This window comes from Desmodus rotundus, chromosome 3 (assembly GCF_022682495.2).
Source record: "Desmodus rotundus isolate HL8 chromosome 3, HLdesRot8A.1, whole genome shotgun sequence".
Lineage (NCBI taxonomy): Eukaryota > Metazoa > Chordata > Mammalia > Chiroptera > Phyllostomidae > Desmodus > Desmodus rotundus.
Genome location: NC_071389.1, coordinates 196,899,197 through 196,922,216, shown reverse-complemented (window position 1 = coordinate 196,922,216; position 23,020 = coordinate 196,899,197). Strand labels below are relative to the sequence as shown.

Sequence of the window (23,020 nt, the reverse complement as noted above, 5' to 3'; positions counted from 1 at the left end):
ACAAATCTGGCAAAGGGAGAAAAAGAAAACCCCCAGAATCCCACCCAACCCTTCCAGTTTTTTTTTTTTTAATGTAATCACCAGCAAGGGTTCCCCATTGGGAACACCTTCCAAGAGCAGTTTCCTGACTTCCTACTGCACTTTCATGTATTCAAACTGCCTTTGGTCTGGTAGTGTCTTTCCTTGGTAAGCTGTGAGGAGAGCAGGTAAGAGTAACTTCCACTGACAGATGCGGAAACTGAGGCACAGAGTGGTTAGGTTACTTGGCCAAGGGTGCCTGGCTAGTGATGCAGGGGTGCCAGGGATAACCCTCAGGCTCCTAGGCCAACATGGACAGAGAAAGCACGGGATGGGACAGGGGGAAGGAAGAGGACAGAAAAGACAGCCCCACAACTCTCGTCTCAAAATATTTAATTTCGCTTTGAAAAGGTTACATTCCCAGCTTCCCTCCCCATTACATCACTCCGGCCCACCAGCAGTGACACACTCGCACGCACACACGCACATAAGGCCAATGGGCTGCAGTCTGCTGCAGCCCTCGCCAGCTGGGAAGGAGGAATTTTCTCCTTGCCACCTTCCCCCAAAAAGGTGAGAAAGAGGGGCTCACTGGAATGCCAGCTCCCAGGGGAAGACAGGGAGGCCCACACACTCTACCACATCACATGCACTTAGAAAAATAAAACCAAGTGGTGTTCTGGCATCCCCAACACCCTAAGATAGCAATATCCACCTGGAAATCGTCTTTACCATTTTCTAGAAAAATTTATTGCACTTAATTAACAGATGTTAAAGGAGCTCTGGGGTGGGGCTTTGCCATGAAAACCAGGGCTCCTGGCCCTTTGCGTGTATGAGCAGGGCTCCCAGGGCCCTGGGTGGTGAGCTGCTCAGTACAAAGGCTCCCACGCCTGCCACCCCGCCTCAGGCTGGAGGGCTGCAGGAGCTGCCCACCCAGGGCCACAGCAGGGTGATGCTGTTAAGTGCCTTCTCCAACCTCAGACCCAGACAGGCAAACGCCTTCCTTTGGCCAAGGGTAAGAGTTACCCAGGCCCTCCACAAGGCTGCTGGCCATTGTGAATGCTCTCCCTTTAAGTATCTATCAATAGCTAGATATACATTTATTATATGTATATTCTTGCAACATTCTAGCTCATTCACGATTTGTCTGTTCAGAGGCTGTAGCAAGGCTGCCATGAAACTGAAGTCAGGGCGCTTAGGAAGGGATGGCGCCTCCCAGCCCACCACAAACCCGTGTAAAGCCATTGATCTTGGCTTCTCTGTGCTGGCCTCCAGTGCTTTTTAGATGTCAAATATTTGCACAGAGGAGTCTCAGTCTTTGGCTGTCAGCCCCAAGATGGAGAGGGGCCAGGAGGGAGTCTCCTTGATGGAAATCACAGGCATCCACCCCCTCCTGCAAGGACTCGATTCTTGGGCCTGGGAAGGAGGAACACTTCCCTGAGCACTCCTCTTCCCCAACACGTCAACCCCCGTGGGCACTTCCTTCCTGTCCCTACGAGGCTCCAACTCAAAGGGGCTTTTCTAAAAGAGGCCAGAAGCCACACTCTTTCCAAGTAAGCACTTGGGGAAGGAACCAGACACCCAGTGCCTGGGGGAAGGAAGGGGAGGGCACTGAACAGGCAGAAGGTGCAGAGGGTGAGACAAAAAAGGGAGACTTCAGGTCACCGACCCACCCACGGGGGTCAGAACATGGACACCATCCAGAAATTAAGTCTCCATCCTTCTAAAAAAACAAAACAAAACCCACAAGCCATAAACTTTCTGGCCAAAGAAAACGAAGAGCTTTTAAGCTGGAGGCTCTTCTACCAATAACAAAATGAGAACTGCCCTCTTGGTGGGTAGCCAGACCAGAGGGAGAGTGCCCGGGCGGGCAAGCTGCCCGGGGCAGGACACTGACATGCCGGATGCAACTGCCCTGTTGTGGTCACAATAGAGTGAAAAGTGTGAACATGGGGTTTGTAGAACCACAAAGTAAAAGTCAGGGGCCTGGAGGGAGGTGGTGACCTCCCTTGGCCTCAGGCACCCTTGTCAAGTCCCCTGGAGAGGCGGGTGTGCAGGTCCCCGGAGGGCCGTGGCATTGCTCTGGGGTGCGGTCCACGGTCAGTGGATGGCTTCCCCGGGTCTTATTATTTTATAAAAGTCTTTGGGGGTCAGAGTTGGGTCTTGGAGCTACCACTTTAAATAAAGCCAGTGGTAAGCATGACAAAGTGTGCCCGTCACCTCCGACCCCTCTTAACCACAGGCTGCCTGGCCCTGAGCCAATAAATACACCATCTTCAGATGCCCCAACTGACCCCAATGAGCAAGGGTTCCATGGGTTTCTCTGATGAATCTCCTGGGCAGAGCAAAAAGCCAAGTCCAGCTGGACACAAGAAAAAGCAGCTGTGAGGTAGTGAAGTCACAGCTGCAAAGACCCCTCCACATACCACAGCCAGGTCTGTGTGGGTGGCCCAAGTCTCTCAGGACCAGACTGAGGGGACTTTCACTTGTATATGTCTAGAGAACCTGCTATTCCACGAGTTGTGCTGCGACCCTGGTGACCCCTGGCTGGGTGTCCTGCCCAGCAGGTCCCCTCTTGGCAGCTTGCACAGGGGAGGGATCCTGAAACACGAACTGGGAAGCCCTCTTCTGCTTTCCTCTGGCCTGGCCCATATCGGAGAGCAGAGCGAGATGACACGGAGACACACGCCCCGGCTCCCTGCCCACGGTGGGGGCTGATTTCCTGACCACCGTGCAGAAGGTGCCTCCCGCCTCCAGGAAGATAAGCTTCCTAAACAAGGGGGTTTTCATTTTATATTCAAGATCTGAGATTGGTCACTGGGTGGAAAGAAACAGTCTAGTGGGACAAGTGAGATTTAGGTGGCCTCCACAAGTGACCTGGAGAAGAGGAGATGTCAGGGCAGCTCTCTGCACTGTGGTCAGGCTCAGAGACTGGCTGGCCTGGGAACCTCTCCTCTACAACAGACAAAACACAGAGAGAGCCGACTGCCAGCGCCTCCTCCCTGGCCCCAGAGTCACAAGAGTAAAGGGGTGTGGGAGCTAAGAGTGGTTGGGTGCACTTTTGCTGCAGGCCCCAGACCCCAACCCCACCCAGGCTAGCAGAGCCCCGCTCAGGTGGCCTGGTAGCCATGCAGACACGACAGAGGGGCTGGTGTGTCTTCCTACCTCTGAGGGAGATGGAAACGGATGTTTCTCTCAGACTTTCTGGGTGAGGTGAGGTGGCCCACCGCCACAGCCTGCCTAGAAACACGCCCTGCTACCTGAGAAGACGTAGGGCGACAACAATGGACTCATTCTGCAGAGACAGGCCTCCACAGCCCGGGGTGGAGACTGAGGGAGAGTCAGAGCAGCCTGAGCGCCCTGGGAAAGGAGATCTGTACTCCAGAGGTCCCCTTCCGATTCAGCTGAGACGTCTAAGAACAGAAACTAAGGCTGATGCACCCGTCTACGTCGATTCTCACATCCCTGCCAGTGAGCAGGCTGGCTCCCCAGGGAAGTCGCCACGTGCACTGGCCATGGGATAATGAAGCTTGAACATGACAGCTCCTGGAACAGGTGCGTCGCCATTTTCCCGTGACGAGTCATAAGTCTCCACACATGTGTGGGGTTTCAGGGAGCCCCCAGGCAGAGGGCTGAGATGCAGGCAGCGCAGCCAGGGTGGGGGCACGGGTTACAAGGGCCCGTACTTGGTCTCGTACTTGGACACGATGGTCTTGCACTTGCCCACCTCCTTGCGTAGCTCGGCCACCTCCGTCCGCAGAGCCATGTTCTCCTTCTCCAGGAAGGCCGCCCGGATGGTAATCTGGTTTTCCTTCAGGCGCCGGGCGTCCCGGGACCGTTTGGCTGCCACATTGTTCTTTTTGCGTCTCGTCCAGTACTTTTCATCCTGTGGGGAAGTGTCCTCTGTTGGTCTCTCCTCTTTCCCACCAAGGAAACCCAACCTTTCTCCTCCTGCCAGCACTCCACACCCCAGATTCCTTTTATCACTCATCTGCTGCAGACGGAGTGAGAGCTGGGACCCAGGGAAGAGAGGCATGTGCCAAGGACAGCAGGGGGCCCTGCTCTTTCCCCAGGATGAGAAACAGAGCCCTTTGGTGGGAAGTGGTAGTAAGGGGGCCTCTATGTACTGGGAGCATGCTCTGCAATGCTCTGACGTAAAGAAAGTCATGTTGGTTATGGCTAAGGTCCAGGCCCCTTACTAGCAGAGGAACTGTGCGACTTCCTTAACTCAGGTCCCTCATCTTTACAACCGGGGATAGCAGCAACTACCTCAACGAGCTGTTTGAGGAGTAAATGAATTAATATGTACAAGTGCTTATTACAGTAAGGACCACATAAAAGCTTACCATTTTCATTGCCATTATTATGAAAGCCTCAGAAACCTCCTGATAGGCAGGTACAGTTATTCCCATTTTATAAATGAGGAACCTGAGGCCCAACTAGTTTTAGGTGGCGAAGTGGGGCCTGGACTGAGCTCTGCCTAACTCCAAAGCTTGTATAAAAAGTCCTTCCTGTGAGTTTTCCACAGACGAGGATGGAAAAACTGCAAAACGTTCCCTCCCCATCCCAACTCCTATAAAACCATCAGCTTGAAAACTGTTTGCAACATAAAACTATCTTTTGCCCTTCAAAGCAAGGACTTGTTCAGCTCAGTTCCTGTGACCTAGTGAGCGCTTGCCCAAAGGCTGGGCTAAAGCCAGGGAAGCAAGAACATCAACACAGCCACTGGCCAATAAGGAAACAGAAACTCCTGGGAGTCATGCAGGGGCCAACACCACCTGACTCCCTTTCTTTCTACCAGTTGGTGCAGGACATGGGTCTATGCTCTGAACTCATGCCTTTCTAAACGGTGTCCATAAAGAGGGAGGCCCTCCAGATAAAACCAAACGTGAGCAAGCGCAGCCCTCTGTCTCTTGAACCCGTGCTGTACCTTCACTTACACTGACCCAAGCTTACCTTCTGCTCATCGGGGACAAAGACCTTCTTGGCCTTTTTGATCATGGGCTGGGGCTTCAGGTCCTCCTCTGCAAACTTGTGCTTCCGAGGGTTGAAGAGCTCCCCGCCTGGCACACTGGAGAGGACCAGGTCTGCAGGGTCAGGATTGAAGTTCACATCTACCTCCACACAGTTGGGGTCGATGGGACTGGGTGTTTCCCTCTCTTTTTCAAGTGAGGATTCTGAAATACACAGAGGCAGGTGGTCCCAAAGCAGCCCACTGAACAGCAAAGACTCATGCCACACACTCAGATACCTGCTTGAATCTCAGTGTCGGCACAGCCACGCCAGACTGGCGTATGTGATGCAAATCAACAACACAAACATAGAAAGAATCCTTCCCTTTAGGAACAAAATGCTGAAAAAGAAGCAGAGGCCCTTGAAAAAGACAGGATTTTCTGATTGTTCCCCCCCCCCGCCCCCAGAAATATTAAGCAAAACATTAAATCATTATCCTCCTTAAACTTCCTGTGATTTCAGGTTCTCAAGTAATGAGAAATAGCTGAATCTCTGCGTGAACTGTGACAGGTTAGGGACACAGTCTGAATAACGAAATGGCGTCCACTTTTGAGTCCTTAGGGACATTCCCGTCACAGTGCTCCATTTAGTCTTACAGCGACTCTAAAAGCAAGACGAGTGTTAACTTCATTTTACAGATGAGGAAACTACGGCTCAGAGAAAGGACGTGGCTTTCCCAGGGTCCCTCAGAAGGTGAGTGGCTGAATTAAAATTTAAGTCTGGGCCTGGCTGACTCTGAATCCTTTTTCTTCTCTGCCCTACTTGGCTGCCACTTTATAGTGAACATCAGATGAAAGGGACTTTCAGAGTTCAAAGGTTGTTAGAGATAAGTTATTTTAAAAACCTACACCTTTGGCCTACCCATTCAGTGCTATGATAGGACTACACAAAAGACATAATTAGTCAGTCAGTAGCTACTTACTGAACATCTACTACATGCCAGCTACTGTCCTGGTAAAGACAAAGCAGGGAACAAAACAAGTAAAAATCTTGCCTTCGTGGGACATTACTCTGATGGGGAAGGCTGATATTATACAAGCTGAAGTTTAGGTATCTGCAGAAGCATCAGATGGCACGTGAACATCTGTGAGAAAACGTTTCAGGAAGAGCAACCATCAAGCGCACTGCTATGTGTCCCGCCAAGCCCTGGTATGTTCCAGGATCAGCCACGGAGGCTGATAGAGCTGGAGTGAATGAATGAGAGGGAAGAGTGATAAAATAGGTGAAGAACAGGGGACAATTCTGTCCTGCAGGGGGCATCTGACCATGTAAGAATTGTGCAGAGTGGGGGAAGCCCTGGCTGGGTAACTCAGTTGGTTAGAGCATTGTCCCAATACAAGAAGGTCGCAGGTTCAATCTTCGATCAGGGCACATACAAGAATCAACCAATGAATGCATAACTAAGTGGAACAACAAACTGATGTTTCTCTCTTCCTTCCTCTCTCTCTCTAAAGTCAATGAATGAAAATTTAAAAAAGAATTGTGGCGGGGAAGGGAGTACTACTGGCATCAGTGGGTAGAAGCCAAGGATGCTGCTAGATATCCTATAATATAGAGCACAGTCCTTCCTCCAACCCCAACGACAAAATTATCTAGTCCAAATGTCACCAGTATCACCGATTTTGACTTGTACCCTGATATGAGAAAAACCACTGGCGGGCTCTGAGCAGAGGTATGACATGCTCAGAGTTAAGTTTTAATTGGATAATGCACATAAACTCATCACACCCTATTAGAGGGGATTAATTACAAAGAGGGCTGAGCGTCAGAGGAATGAATAACCAGGGACCAATGTGATCACTGAGGAATACTGGGGCTGCCAAACTCTCCCCCACAGAACGAACAGTCAAGGCACCAAAGGCTGACAACTAGAGCCCCTGTACCCCGCTGCTGGGGGTATTAACAGCAATGACCGTGTTGTGCACGCAGCCCTGGCCGGGGGCTCAGAGGGTTGGAGTGTCACCCCATACACCAAAAGGGCACAGGTTGGGTTCCCAGTCGGGCATGTACCCCGGTTGTGGGTTCGATTCTCAGCTGAGACATGCAGGAGGCAACCGATCTATATTTCTCTCTCTCACACACACACACTCACACACACAGAGCCTTGGATAAGGAATCAAAAAAAGTGGAATGTATGCATGTCCGATGACCCAGCCATTCTACTCCTAAGTAAATAACCCATTGGAATGTACACATGTATTTACCAAACAACATGCACAGAAATGTTCATGGCATTGCTGCGCATAACCCCAAACTAAAAGTACCTCAAATGCCCATCATCTATAGGATGGATATGTACTATGGTCACACAATGGAATACTATCCAGCAATGAAAATGAACAAGCTATGCTATAGGCTATGACATGGATGATTCTCATAAACAAAGTTGAGGAAAGAAGCTAAACACAAAAGAATGCATACTACTTATGTCTTTCCTACAGAAGAAACTGAAAAACTAAGAGGAAAATTCTACCTTCACTTCTACCATGTGTACAATTCTTCAATGTAGATCTTACTTTATCTGTATTGTGGTTTTTCTGTCACAGGAGTATTCCTTAAGTGCGTTCTGTAAATCTATGTTGTTAGCGTAAGGAGATTCTGATGTCCATACAATTTATGTGTATACTATAAAGCTAGCTATAGAAAGCTATAAACATGAGTATAATCAACATAGTAGTTAAAAAAAAAGAGGACATAATATACAATTCCATTTACAGAACATTCAATTACAAGCAAAAGGAATCTCTGATCATGGGAATCAAGATAGTGGTCACCTCTGGGGAGTAATGACTGAATGGGGTCGCAAGGCGCTTTGGGGACACCGATAATGTATCTCCTGACGTGGGTGAGTCACACGGCTGGGTTCACTTTGTGAACATTCATCGCATGGTATACTTACGATAGGGCACTGTTGTGTGCCCTACTTAAGAAGTTTCTTAAAAACACAAAGGCAAATGTCATCTAGGTGACTTAAGGGACAAGACAGGGGCTCGTTTCCCACTCTGCCCCTGCCCACCCATGAAACCAGCCTTCTAGGACAACCCAACCAGCACAAAAGTAAGCTGCCTTTGAACAAGAATTGGCTGGAATCAGCTGAAGCCTCTAGAGCTAACCCATTTGCAGGAAAAAACAAGGTGCTGAGGAGCACGGTCAATGGCACAACAGGGTCACAGTCAGAAGAACCCAGCCTGTGCTGAACTCTGCAGGACAAATGATTCCATTTCTTCAACAAATAACTTGCAAAGAAAAAAAAAGAGTGGACCCTATAGATTATAAGAGATTTAAGAGACTTGAGAGACACAACTGGATGAAATGTGTGGGTCTTCTATGGATCCTGATTCAAACAAACTGTGAAACAGCAGCATTTATGAGACAACTTTTTGGAAATTTGAATGCTGAAGAATCTATTGTTAAGTTCAAATGTAAAACTGCTACTTTGTTATTTTTTAAAAGAACTCATATTTTACATACATATTGAAATATTCATGGATGAAATATCTAGGATTTGATTGAAAATAAGCAGGTGGGGGGGTGGGAGAGGTTATAGAAACAAGATTGGTTAAGAATTATGGAAGCTGAGTGATGGTTGCGTGGAGGTTCATTATAGTAGTTTACCTTTTGTATTCAAAAATTTGTCCATAATGAAAGTAAAATAAAAAAAAAAAAAAATAGAGCACGGGAATTCTCTGGGTGTGGGTTCCCGGGGGGCCCTCCAGGAGCCATCAGCCTGTGCGCCTCTAACCGAGCCTGCAGAAGGCTTCGCAGAGACCCTTGAAACAGCGACCATGCCTCCTCCGAAGGGCTCGTGTCCAAAGGGCATGAAAACCAACCAACCAACCAATGGACCAACCAACCTCCAGAGGTAAAACAGAAAAAGGACAAGAGGATGGAGGAGGAATCCCAAAGGTGCCTTCTCTGTGCCAGAGCCTAAGCAGGACCTGGCTACAGTGTCAGACAGCCTGGGCTCCAGTGCTGCCCCCACTACCTACCAGCTGTGTGTGACCTTGGGCAAGTTACTCAACTTGTTTCCTCACTTCTAACACACAGATAAGAGTATCGATCTGATAAGATTCTTGTGAGGATTACATGTTAATGCCTGGCACAGAGCAAGTGCTAAATAAATGTTAGCTGGCACGATTATTATCATCGCCCGAGCTTCCCAATAATCTGTGGCAAAGTGCACGCGGGGTAAGGAGCCATGCTGAGAAAACACAGAATGGGATTTCTATCCTGGAAAGCCTTAGACTGGCAGATCTCGCTCCACTGTCCTGACCGGCGGCCACATGCCAGCCAACAGAACATCTCCAACACTACTGACAGGACTGCTGTTTTTGTCTTCGGCCTCGGGGACTATGCTGGATGGTGGAAAGCAGAGGGTTTCTCCACACTGCAGGCCCACCGGGACCTCCTCTGAGAGAAGGGGCTCATTGGGTATGTGGACATTAAGAAGCCTTCAGTGGGAAGTGGACTCCCTTAGATGGGACAGATGGCCCTGCCCTAAGGCCCGTCACCAACCTGTGCTGGACACGGTTTCAGAGGGCTGAAAGACGGCGGTGGAAGAGGATGGTGGGGACGCTGTGGAAGAGCTGGCCGACTCCTTCCCTTCTAGCTCAGCCACAGGCAGCAGTAGGTTCTGGGCCAGGTGAGTGGGGCTGGCGGGGATGCCATTCTCCAGCAGGAATTCGTCCAGGTCCATGTACTCCAGGTGGAAAGACTCGCCATCATATGGGATGGTTTTGTCCCAGATGGGTGGCATGAGGGAGGCTGAAACGGCCATGGTACTGGCTGCTGAGGCCTCGTCTTCCTCCAGCTTTTCCTTCCCCTTTTCCTTATCTGCAGACACAAAATCTGTGATGAGACACCACATAAGAGGGTAGTTCAATCCCAGGAGGGGAGCACTGAGCTTCACAGGGCTAGCCCATCTCTCCGAGTCCTGATCTATCCCATGCATTTCAAGAGCTCACTGTATTCTCCATTCATAACTTGGTGCTTGACCTAGGCCCACTGGTCTCCTTTAGAGATGGCAGCACGTCCTCATCCATGCTTGGGCTTCCCAGAAGGCTCACCACAAACTCTAATGTGGTTAATTCAGAATAGGCTGTGGAATTAGCATCTGGAGGAGAGAGGCTACAGGGAGGAAATGGAATTTCTGAGCTTTCCTGATTATCTTTTCCCTGTGACAGGAAAGGGCGCAGGTCAAAAACTTTTGTGTTCTGTCCTGTCCCCTCCAGCTACCTCCTCCTTATCAACCTAGCCCAGGGCTTGAATCCCAGTTCTGCCACCCAGTTGCTGGGATATGCGACCTTAGCCATGTTATCTAACCTCCCCCAGGTTCAGTGTCATCCACTGTAAATGAGAATAAAGCTTCCTCTTTGGTGTAAACTAAACATAACATTTTAAAGTGCTTAGGGAGTTCTGGGCAAATGGCAGGCACTCATTACTACCATGAGCTCATTGAACTCAGGGACTGTGTCTGTGGTTGCCAGATCTCAGGGCCAACACGGGTGCAGGATGACTGTGGCCATGGGAAAAAGTGTGTCCTGAGTGAAGAGCACTAGGGCTAGCACACAGATTCCCTTTAAGTTTATTAGATACAGAGGGTATGGAGCTGTCTTTTCAGGACCTTTTTTAGAGCAATAATTTCCAGAGAAGTCTATCCCCGAATAAGCAGAGAGGACTGAAAGGCAGGTTTTCAGGGAAGAAGGAGAGGGTGGAGCTAAAGAAGAAATCTTGCTCCCATTCAAAGGAAAACTAATCAATTAGCAGGGAGTAGGTCTCACCTAATTGTCTCAGTTAAAAAGTGTGTGGATATCAAAGAAAGGACAAATTAGGAAAAACATACAAGAAAGAAATGCGACAAGGTTGAAGGAAATCAAAATGACAGGCAGTCTAATTGGGGAAGTGGGAGATAAAATCATGACAAGTTCATAATGGGTTTTCAAAATGAGGGAGACAACTTTGAACTCTGGATTCTGAAGTGAAAAAGAGAAATCAAATATGATTATGTTGGAAATAAACCAGTCATGCATGGACTCCCACACCATAGCCAGCCAAAAAGAAGCCCGTTGGTCCAATAAAAATGGGTTAAGAAGGTGGAGGTTTTAACAAACAGAATTTGGTCATAGCTTCTAATACGAATTAGCCGGAATTCTTTCAACTGCCTTCTGTACCAGGCTTTGGTTGAAGGAAGAAAGCAAGCCAAATGGGAAGTAAGAAAGCCAAGCTTTGTTGGGCCGCATAGGCCAGATGGCCTCACTTTTCTCCTCCCCCAGATCTTTTTTATTTTTTAATTTTTATTTATTGATTTTATAGAGAGAAAGTAGAAGGGGGAGAGAATGAGAAACACCAATTTGTTGCTCCACTTATTTATGCATCCATTGGTTGCTTCTTATACGTGCCCTGACTGGGTGTCGAACCTGCAACCTTTGGTGTATCAGGACAACACTCTAACCAACGGAGAATACTACCAGGGGTCTCCTCACCCAGATCTCGACTCACATTCTGTTCAGGGTCCATGTTGGGTGAGGCCATGGGGATCAAAGGAGAGGAGAAGAAGAAAGGAGACATAAAAACAGCCATACTGAAGGACAAGTAAAAATTAGTTTCAGGTTTTGCTTGACCTAAGCAGTTAAGGGTATTTTTAAAAAATATTTATTTATTTATTTAAGAGAGGGGATGGGAGGGAGAAAGAGAGGGAGAGAAACAATTAATGTGTGGTTGCCTTTCACACTCCCCCCTACTGGGGACCTGGCTTGCAACCCAGGCATGTGCCCTAGACTGGGAATCGAACTGGCAGCCTTTTGGTCCGCAGGCTGGCACTCAGTGGCTCAGTGTGGCTGGGAAGGTCGGAGGTCTTCCCTCCCTACTGAGCCACAGCAGCCTGGGCCAGCTAAGGATGTTTTTAATCAATGTTTTTATAAGATGGAATTTTAATTGTAAGAGATAATAAAGAATTAGGTCCATCACTCAGGTCACAGGGATTAACACTAGTGGTTGCCAGTGATACAGTAGAGCACCAGACTGAGAGTTGCAAGGCCTCGCAATGTGACCTTGAGGAAGAAGCATCCTCCCCTCTCAGAGCCTCAACTTTCTTCATCTGCAAAGTGGGGATAATACCCTCTATAGGACTGCTGTGAAAGACTAAATAAAACAAGATTCTGTCAATGTGCTTTGTGAGAACTCTGCTAATGTAAAGGAGAATTATTGTTATGGATAGCTTTTATTGGGCAATCTTGAACAAGAACCTGACAGATGTGTACACCTGTCCCAGCAGCTTGTCTCAGTCCCAGATTTGGAACAAAGCATCGCCTTAAAAACAAACAAAAGGGTCTGAGCACGGGAGGTCCTGCAGCAAGAGGAGAAAGCCTGGCTTCACCTGATATGCTGAAGCTATTTATAATCCAACCATGACAAGCCATAGGAATGGAAGCCTCAAAACACACCCAGGAAAGATAGAGATGGCATTTTAAAAAAGAACATTAATTCCCCAAGACAGGTAATTCACAGAAAGCCTATTCCATCCCAAACCCCTAAACTATACTGATGGTTCTTGGAAATTCAAAGGTCTCGGATGCAAAGCCTATCTCTGTGCTCCTAAAACCACAATAGGTGGCACTCTACTACTCTCTGAACCTCATGTTGCCAGGCCAAAACAACATGGCCAAACCTGCTTTCCACATGGGCCCTTGGGACCTTTGTGGCCTAGGAAACAAGATGAAGGCCAGCTATGCTACTGTGGCCCTCAAAGTCTAGGGTCAGCCCCCCAAAACCAGGTAAAGGGCCTCAGTGGTATTATTCTGATCTTCATCCCTCTACCTGCCTTGCCCCACTCTCCATCTCTTCTGACACCCCCTCCCCCAGCTCAGCAGCAACCCTGAGATACACTTCCAAAAAATCTCCAGGGTGCACCCAGTAGTGGGGACGAAGACAAGGTCCTCCTCCCAGGAGGAGGCAAGGCCAAAAGCAAAGACAATCTGCCATGTAAATCAGCGCTTCGCAAACTTTAGTGGACTAGGGAATCACGGTGGTGGGGTGCTCCTTAAAATGCAGACTCCTGTCCCACGAGCTGCAGATTCGGTAGGTGAAGGGTGGGGCCCAGGAACCAGCATTCTAAACAAGCATCCCAAGTGATCTGGATGACGCTGTCCCGGGAGAAGGCTCCCTGGAGCGTCATTTAAGTGGCTGTACGACACCCTTCAGCCTGCTCAATAACCCCTACACCTCGCGCACGCTCGGGCGGCTCCAAGGAACCTCCTCACCGCGACCCCACCCCATGCGCTCCCTCCAAACCCTCCCCGCCAACGACCATCTGACCCAACCTCTCTCAACTCGCCCCTGACCTTCCCCCAACCTTCTCGCCTTGCCCACCAGGCCCGTCGTCATCCCGGGTCTCATCTCCCTTCTGCGGGCTCACTTCACCCAGACCTCCGACCTTCCCAACCAGCCCCGCCCTCAGAAGGCCACGCCCCTGTAAACCCCGCCCCCCCAGTGCGCGCGGACCCCTTGCTCCTCACCGAGGCGCGCCTCCCGCGGGGGGTTCTCCATCAGCTTCTTCAGGACCAGTGGGAAAGACCCCGGTAGACCCCTTTCCCCAGCTGCGCGCCCAGGCCCTGGGCCTGGCCCCGCCTGCGGTTCCACAGGCGGTTTCTTTCCACCGCCCGTGTCGGACATCGCGCCCCCCCCCACCCCCCGCTCTGCTTTCGCGCCTCGCCTCCCCCCAAGAAGGGCCGGAGCTGTGCGACCCGCCGCTGCTGCCGACACTGGTAGCTACTGCGCAAGCGTCCAATAGCTCCCCCGCCTCCCTCCATCCCTACCCCGCCTGCAGACTTGCTCTGTTATATTAATTATTCATGAAGCCGGGCCAGCTTTCCCAGACCGCGGCCTAGGATTGGCCCACCCTGTGAAGAGGGCAGGAGCAGCCTTCCAGGCGGTGATTGGTTAGGCTGCAGTGATAAGTGAGACACGTGCAGGGCCAGGTGACGAGCAACGCCGGAGGCCCCGCCCTATCTGCCCAAGTCACCTGATTGGTGCCTGCAGGAGTCTGTGTCATAGGCCCTCTTCTGCGGTAGCTCCTTCCCTGCTACCAGAGATTTCACCTTCGCCTTCCTCTTCATAACCCCCAGTCTCATCCCAGACCACCGCGACCGCTCTCCTCTCCGTCTCATCCCAATCTCGCCACCTTCGGGACAGGCCACTGAAAGGAGGTGCGCTGGGAGCCGCGGGGAGAGCCTATCAGAGAGCCCGTTCGGGATGCAGGGCCCACCCTCCGCAGGTCACATGGAGCCCCAGCCGAGTCTATTCGCGCGGGGAGGGGGGAGAAGAGGAGGAAGGCGAGGAGCAGCCAATGGAGGGCGGGGGCGGGGCCCGGGTCGGTGCACGAGGCTCAGCACGTGCGGGCTGGCGGCGGGGAGGGGAGGCGGGGGTAGGCGGGCCTTTTTGTACCCGGGACTCTGCCCTGGGTTGTGGTCTTGGGACACTGAGTTGAGCCTGCACCCCCTTCCGCAGAGGTTGGCTGAGGGCAGGGCGGAGCACGGCGACCTGCTCTTCCCGTAGGGATGGCCGGGACAGGAGCAGGCTTGGCCGCCGCGGAAGGGGGTGTCAGGTTCCTCTCTGATCCCGGGTTTCTGGTGCGGGCGTGGCGGCCAGATAAACACTAGCGTGGAGAGAAGCATTCTTGAGGCTGGGCCGGGCGGAGCGGGGTGGGGTGTAGAGAACGGGCCCAGCCCCAAGCCAGGACTGGGGTACACGCTCTTGTCCTCCCACTGACTAGCTGTGACCTTGGGGAAGTCCAGATGCTTCACTTGAGCCTATTTCCTCGTTTATAAAATTAAGGGATTGGACTAGATAATCTCTAAAGTCCTAAACAGCTCTGAAATTCTGATCCTCTCTAGAACTTTTCCATCCTTTTCCTAGGGACAGCCCCTTCCCCCCGAAAACCAAACTCGTTTACAGATTTTTGTGGGAGAACCACCTCCTCTCTTAAAATATAAACGCTTCCTGGGAGTTCCTCGGGAAAGGTAAAAATGTCCAATGTGAGGGGTACAGGAAGCTGCTCCTAAACAGCGCCCAGAAATTCGTCCCTCTTCGAAGAACAAATTATACTCTGCTCTGAACCCAAACCGTACTAGACTCTGCCTGCCCAGACGCCCAGAGGGCAGGGACTTGGGCTTGTTTGTCCTGTATCCTGCCCAGCGCTGGCGAGTCGGGAATGGCAGGACGGAGCCGGGCTCACCCGGCAGGGCCGTGACAGCGACACCCAGCTAGCTGAAAGTTGTCAAGCTGAGCCCATTAGAATTCTGCGGGGAGCTGAGAAGGGACAAGAAAATGGGTGCCTGGAAAGGTAGTGGGGCGGGGCGGGGTCATGGCGTCTGACTCCAAAACTCAAGTTTCCTGCCACACGCACTGGACTTCAGTCACTTTCTGACCTGATACCTCCAGCCAATTGCTTCCCCTCTCCAGGCCCCCTTTCCTTGTGTGTCAAATGGGGACATATGTCAAGGATCTACCTTGTGGGGTTTCTGGAGGCTGATGTACATGAACGCGCAATTGCAAACCTGCCACAAGTGGTAGTTTCCATATTTTTCTAAAACTGAAAAATAATAATGGAACTAATGGGTATAAAGCCACTGGCTGGTGTATCCATTATCCTGGAGGCTGGTACAGCGCCCATGTCACTCCCAAGTTAGTGGAAATACGAGACTGTGTACACAAAATCTGTTGTGTTGCAGAGTTGTTAGTGGGAATTCTGTGTATGGCTAAGATATCTTTAGGTGAAACTGAGCTCGAGGTTTTTAGAAACAAATTTTAAAAGACTTTCCAAGGGAGATTGATTAAAATAGTATATGAAGCTTTTTTAAAAAATGCCTAGTTTGGCAGCAGAGAGACTGACTGGACTAGAGTCAAATGCATATTTTCATGGCTAATATGACATTTTTGAAGCAGAAAAACCTCAAAGTATTAGAGAAGGATTTATGATAACATAACAGTGGAAGGTTATAGCATTTGTTTACGACAAAGTCGCGATGCAGTAAGAGGGAGTACATATTTAGATATTTTTAAAGCTACAGTTATCCAAAGGGAAAATGCTTACTCCACTCATCACCCAGCCTGGAGCAACTCACGTACCAGGCACGTGACAATGATGAGGAGTGAGGCCAGCAGGTCGGGGCTTCAAAAGCTAGTTTGGATTTGGTTCTGTGTTCATGTACTGACCCTCCCCAGAGAGGGCTTTTCCCCTGGATAACCACAGGGCAAGTGGTGTGTCACAAACACCGCAAGAACATTGCAAACATGTTCTCTCTCGTGCCTACTTGCAAGCTGGGAGGTTAGCTACATTGCCAGCTGGCAGCCTTCGACAGCGCCATCCGGGAGGCGGGAGCCACGAGGTTCTAGTCTTCATTCTCCAGCTGACCTGAGAGGAGGCATCACTGCCTTACTCTACCTCCAGCGCGTGTCAGTGAAGTGGGAATAGCAGTGTGGCCTTGCCCCTTCTCTTAGTGGATAAATAAATATTGTGAGAAGTAATTAGCTCATTTCCACAGTGTTTGTGAGCCCTACAAAGAGATAAACTCCGTAACAAGAACATGCTATTATGTGGTTAAGGCTTTAATATGAAATGGTATCTTAGTGTTCTTTAGTAGCAGGGTTTCAGTGCAGCCACTTCTTGAGGAAAGCGTGATCCTGGGGACAGCTTTGTGGGCTGGGGTAGAATCCCCGCCAGACGCTGACCAGCCACGTGGCCTGGGCAAGAGACTTCTCTTGCCTAAGCCTTCGTTATTTTTCTCTTGGAAACAGAGACGGTTGCGCTTACCTCACAGAGTGGGTAGGAGGACTATATGTGAGAAGCAGTGTCAAGTGCCCGCCTGGAACAGCATGGCACGGTGTGGCCTCTACCCTTCTGCTTCCTCTCAGGTTGTGTGGGGTCTGGAGTAGAATTATTTGGGGTGTAGGTACAAGGCTATGTAGCTGCGGGGGTTGGGAGGGCTCTGGAGCCTATGTTGGAGCCTTCTCCAGAGCTGGGCTGGCTTTGAATTCTACTCTTTCCTGTTCCAGAAACCTGCTAACCAATCCAAGTTAAAAGCTTAATTCAATTCGCTCGAGCATATGTAGAACAAGTGCCTTTAAGCCATTACCCACCAGTTTGGAGTATTATCATTTAAACTTGAAGTTTAGAAGAGCTAAAACTCCAGCCTGGGAGCCCTTGGCTGGATGCCTCATAATGATCTTTTGGCCACACATTCAGTGTCTAGCAGGACAGGACCATCCCATCTTTCCACTTACTGAAATGTGTGCGGCAAGGCTGGTGTGCGTAAGACCAGGGCGACGCTAAGGCTTCCACTGAGCTCTAACAAAGCCCAGTCATCTGTGTGCTTTGCCAATACCAGTTGCAGGAGAGTACAAAGCTTTGTTCAGGTTAGGAACTCCACAAGTATTTGCTGACTCATTTGTTGTTGGTGCTGGTAGGAGGGTTAACAAAACCTTTCAGAGCCAAGTCATACACATTTGGAAGGTGTTAACGTTAAATAGCTGTCATTGTGTTTCACAGTCAAACCTAAAACAACAAACATGGCAGGTGCCCCAGCACTAGCCGAACCAACAGCTGCCTCCTTTCGGGCCCACATCCCTGTGGGCTGTGTTGTGTGCCTCGGTCTCAGTGTGTTCTAGGGTAGAAGTGGTGGGTGGAGGCTCTTCACTACCTCTTGCCCATCTCTTCAATATTCTCAAGAGTACTGGTTTCCTGTTCCGCTTGCGTTTTGCCCACTCCCAGGATCCCGATTGATTACAGATGGAGAGCTGCTCCAAGAGGGCCATTTCTAGAGAGAAGCCCTCAGCTCCAGTCTCTGCCATCTCAACAGCCACTGCCTGGTGGCCAAGGACTGTCCCATGCAAGCCCTGTTGGTGGTGCAGTGGTAGGGTGTGGGCTCTGGAGCCAGACCATTTGGGTCTGATTCCTGCTTCAAGTACTTCCTAACTGTGTGGCTTCAAGGCAAATTGCTTAACCTCTCTGTGCCGGAGTGTCAGAAATCAGAGTCCATTCAGGCATGGCTGAGAGCCACCCTTGGTGCGTAGCAAGTGCTCGATTGAAATTAACTCTTACTATAATTCCATCTTGAATTGTTCTGGGACTACCTCATTCCTCCTCACCTGCCACCTTCATGAGAACAGTGGGGGTGGGTAGGGCCTTGCAGGCAGGGAGATGACAGGTGCACTCCCTTCAAGGCCCTGTAGGCTCTCCCTGGTGCATTTCTCTCCAACCTCACATCTTCCTTCTCTCCCCTTGCTCACCTTCTGCAGCCACAGTGGCCTTTTCTTGCTCAGATACATGAGTCTTTCCTGCCCTAGAAAAGGCCTTCACAGGTGCTCTTTCCTCAGCCTGAAAGTTCTCTCCAACCTCACCTCTTCCTGGCCCCCAGGCCTCAGTTTGAATGTTACCCCCTTGGAGAGGTCGGTCCTGCCTCCCGATTGCTGATTGTCTTTTCCCATGGAGTGCGGACGCCAGGCCATGCATGCATGTGTCATTCACTCCAAGCCACCAGTGTAGTGTAGCAAATGTTCAATGAGCAAGTGATGACAAAGCAAAGATGACTGGAGAGGTCCTGCCCTGGGTCCGGGTTTCAGACGCCCTGGGGCCCTGGGGGCAGGGTCGAGCCTGGAAGCGGGCGGAGCCGGGCTGGAACCCCTGACAACTCTGAGCCTCAGTCTGCTCATCTGTAGAACAGACAATTCCACTGCCCTTGCAAAGCCATTTCACAAGCAGTGCTGTCAAAGCACTTCGCACAACCCCCAGCTCGAACGCAGGAACAGTGGCCTTTCAATTCAGGATGCATTCCTTAAGCAGCCTGGTCTTGGGTCAGGGCCTGTCAAGATGCAGAGCCATGTGGAAGGGGCACTCCTGGACACTGCCATTAGTTTCTGGCACCCGGTGAGAATGAATTTCTCACCTTTCTCTGACTGGTGACAGGGGACAGATAGAGAAGGCAGCTGAGCCCCTAAGGTGGAGCAAGGAGAGAGGTTGGCCTATGTGCTGGCCCTGAGGGTAGCCAATCCTCATCACTTAGAAGGTGGTAGTGAGGAGCCATGGTCTCCAGCACACAGAAGGCCTCCTCCACCTCTCTTCTCTGAAGGGCTACTTCAAGATTGCTTGGTTTTGCCTGGCTTCCCCAGGCTGGGAGTGGAGGCGACTCCATGGACCTTCCTGAGGCTAACCTCAGGACAGCCCGGGCTGTACCGAGTCCACCCTCTGGGGCCATTTAGTTCAATCCCCCAAGAGAAGGCTACCCAGGCCCCTCATCTGCACCACTGCCTCTGTCCCAGAAAGTCCCTTGACATCTGGCCTGTTATCATTCAGCTCTTTCCCTGGCCAGGCCAGCTGGCTATCCAGTTTGGTGCAGGGCCCCCAGGAGCCTCAGCACGCATTTCCAAGGAGACAGCACAAACTTGCAACATTCAATTGTTTTAAGGAGAACATCCCCAGGAAGGAGGGTAGGAAGAAGGGAGTGCGGGTCAGATTGCGAATGTGATAGTGGAAGGAGTGTAATGCCAGGTTCGCCTTCACAGAGAAAACGGCGCGGCGCGGCACAGCGTGCACTTTCGTGTGGGATAGCTCCTTCGATCTTGGCAATGAGCCTGTGAAGCAGGAATTCTTTTTCTCATTTTTTATAGATTAGCAATGGAGAGAGAGAGTTATATCTAGGATACCCTACTGGGTGACCCTCTAGTGATGCTAGTTAGGAGCTCTCTGAGGTGGGGACCCTACCTGGCCAGCTCAAAGTGAAGGCCATGTTCAAACTTTGAGTGTGTTTCATGCTATGTGGCTGCTTGGAAGGCCTGAATGACCAAAGCTGTCAGAAGGGGGACCAGCCTGTAAGCACAGCCAAGCCCCTATAGGGTGAGGGAAGGAAGAGGTATAAAGAGCTAAAGTACGGTTTAGAGAAGCAGGTCTTTCCAGAAGCTAGAGAAGAAAGTAGGAGAGAGTGAGCAGTCTGAAACAGAATCGTCTCTTGGGAGAGGGTCCTGGGGAGAAAGAGCAGGAGTGGAAACAGGACGAATAGTCCTTAGGGATCAGGGCTCAGAGACAGCGGGGAAATTGAGTCAGACCACCCTTTTGCTGGATGTGGATTTCTCTGCCTCACAGGAAAGTTGGCCAAACCGGTGGCCCAGGGTGAGGGGCTGCCAGGTGGCTGTTGTAATCTGAAGCCAAGGGAGGCTGGAGCCTGATCAGTTTTGCTAGATAAAATCTGCTTAACTAGGGACAGGCAAGAGGCGGAGGTCTCTCTGTACAGGCTGGGGTGGGAGGCAAGAGGGAGAGGGAGAAACCCCAAGGTCAGTCTCAGGGAGCATCTTTGAACTAGAAAATGAAATAAGGGGCTGCAGGGAGAACAATCTCATGAGAGCACACCTGGAATTTCTCACACTCTACACGCTTTCCTCTGAAACTCCCTCACGCTGGACCCAAGATAAGCTCTGCACGTGACCTAAATGTGTGCCGAAGCAGTAGGGGGCTGGAGAAAGTGGGGAGTTTGTAGACAGGTCTCAGTCCCCCGTGAGAAACCCGTCCTTATTACAGCAAAGCAAAGGGCAAGAGATCCTGAGGGCAACTGTTTCTGGGGCAGCTGGCACCTAGCTGTCTTCCTCCCACTGAGGTCCGAGCCAGAGTGGGGAACACGGGGAAAGAAGCTCCTTCAAGAACTTAAGGTACTTGCTGCATGACTGCCAGAAATTCTAGTTCTGTAGAGGGTGTGTACTCTCTTTTCACCGAGATACATGGCTTTTCAGGTAGATACTTTTATTTATGAGAGACTCGGAGAGTCTGGGAGCTTTGGAAGTGGTGACTGCAGGCTGGGGTAGTGATGTGAGTGAGGTCTTTGTGGGTACTCTGGCCTCTAGGTTTATCTACCCAATGGCATCTGTCAGTCCCACGGGGCCTCGTGCTTCTGACCCTCAGTGAGATACCACATGGAGAGGTGATAGAAGGCGGCCTGAGACGCTGGTCCACAGCCCTTGACCAACCCAGCTGTAGCAGGCCAATTGACCCTCAGTCAGAGCCTGCCAGCTCTTGGCAAAGCTCTGTTCAGGACCTTCGGCCAGTCCTCTCAGCGCTGGGCCCCAACTGTGCCCATTCGTCGTGAGTGATGGGGATTTTCCAGCTGTCACAAGGCTCTGTGGACCAGCTGGGAACCAGCGACCAGCAGCTGCTGCCACACTTCAAGGACCTTGTTATCCTCATGAGCAGAGGAGCAGCGCCCTGAGTTGCCCCCGAGAACCTGTCCCTGCCCAGTGGGGAGCTGTCCCTGCAAGCTGCCAGCAGCCCGGCCACTCCCTGTGCATGCACTGAGCCATCCTGCACACCCCACCTTCCCTGGGTGCCTAGACCAAGACGGGAGCCCCCTACCTCTAGCTGCTGGAAGGACTTCAGCTTCACCTACCCACACGGCTGTTCAGAGATGGCAAGAAAAAGTCAGCTGTGACTCATCCGCCAGGCTGAGTTGAGGGTGTCCCGAGGAGATGAGCTTCTCCTGGTGATCAGCTGGGATTCTGAGTGCGAGGAGGGCACAGGAGCTCCTGTGATGCCAGCCTCCAGGGTGGCCCGGCTGCCCCGGCAGGAACCTCAGGGTGCAGTCTGAGGACCCTGGGCCTGGAGCTCTGTGAGACCCTGAGACCCATCTTTCTTTCCCCATGCAGGGTCTCCACGGAGCAGAGCCTGCTGCCCCTCTTTTCCTGAGCCTGGCTCCCAATGGGGTGAGAGGGAGAGAGGGCATGGAGTATGGTGTCTGTCCTCAGGCTACCGAGTGTGGGAGTAGGCTGAGGTACTGTGGGACAAAGTCCTGTGGGACAACCAGGGCTACCTGGTGATGAGATGTGTCCGTTGCCAGCACAGCAGGATGAGGGAAAGGCCTGAGAAAGGTCCCCTGAGGGGACAACACACTGGGGCGCCTAAGTCAGACTCAGGCAGCAGAGGACAGCAGGACTCCTTTAAGGCGCCTGGGGGGTTTGAGCAGTGAGGACCTGGGTGTGAGTCCCTAACATCTTAGAACAGAGAAGATGGGGAGAACCCTAAGCAGGGGGATCCCCAAAGCTAGCCATGGCCTTGGGTTGCTCAGGCAGGAGCTGGGAGATACCTGGTGCTGGTGGCAGGCTCTGCCCCTCGGTCCACGCCCTCCTCTACAGGCTCCCTTGCCCCATGTTTGCCCGTGGTATCCTAGGAACCCAGGCTTCGAGCCTGTGGTCCTGTTACATAACAGCTTCCCTCCCATCCGTGGGTTCAGCCCTCCAGCAAGCAGGAGCTGAAGCAGGCACACGGAAGAAAGCCTGTTCTCTAGACCGGAGGCTGCCCAAATCCACAGTCTCTGCCCGTCCTCTGCCACCGTGCAGAGGGAGGGGACTTAATAAGCATTCTGCATCCAGTACATTCTCTCAGCAGGGCCCTCTGGTCCTGCCCTTGTTCCACGTGAGCACAGCACCTGTCAGTGGCCACATGCTGGCCATGGCTTCCCCAAGCCAGCAGACTGAGGGGGCAGTCCCTACCTTGTCCCTCTCTGCACCCCAGCCCTTCCTCCTGCTCGGGAAGGGACCAAGGACAGACCCCTGCTGGGGACCCTCTCTAGCTTGGAGATGCCTGTCCTGCCACTCTGCCTGTGGCTGCCCCCAACCCCTTGGGCACCTGGGCAGCCAGCCAATGCAGGCCACCTCCATTCCTACCTGTCTTCTTCTCTGGCCAAGGCAGAGAGTGCTCCAGCAGGGATTTGAGAACCTCAGGCATGTCCATGGCAGGGGCCACTCCGATCCGGTCGCAGCTTGACATGGCCTGGCAGGAGGAGCTTTCACTGGGAGTTTAGAAGCAGCTGGAGAGGCAGGAGCTGGCCCGGGAGCCACAGGCTCTGGAGGCGGGCGGGGCGGGAGCCGGAGGCAGCCAATGGGCAGCACAGACCCCGGCCCGCCCGTCCACCCCCAGCTCGGCCACCTGCCAGCTCCGGCTGCAGCCAGGCCTTCCCTT

General features: G+C 51.6%; 1 protein-coding gene across 4 annotated transcripts; it reads right to left on the bottom strand.

Moving 5' to 3' along the window:
- Positions 1 to 394: 394 nt before the first annotated feature.
- TEF (TEF transcription factor, PAR bZIP family member) lies at positions 395 to 22,906 on the bottom strand. 4 transcript variants are annotated; one of them, XM_024579100.4, is made up of 4 exons: positions 22,726 to 22,906; positions 9,544 to 9,876; positions 4,972 to 5,192; positions 395 to 3,901 (listed from the first exon to the last, which is right to left on the bottom strand). In XM_024579100.4, the coding sequence occupies exons 1-4, from the start codon at positions 22,826 to 22,828 to the stop codon at positions 3,686 to 3,688; spliced, it is 873 nt and encodes a 290-aa protein (XP_024434868.1). In that variant the 5' UTR covers positions 22,829 to 22,906; the 3' UTR covers positions 395 to 3,685. The 4 variants fall into 4 exon arrangements, with proteins under 4 accessions (XP_024434868.1, XP_024434869.1, XP_024434867.1 ...); XM_024579101.4 differs by having other exon boundaries at positions 9,544 to 9,861; positions 22,726 to 22,899; XM_024579099.4 differs by lacking the exon at positions 22,726 to 22,906 and adding an exon at positions 14,048 to 14,310 and having other exon boundaries at positions 9,544 to 9,861.
- Between the last annotated feature and the right edge of the window lie 114 nt (positions 22,907 to 23,020).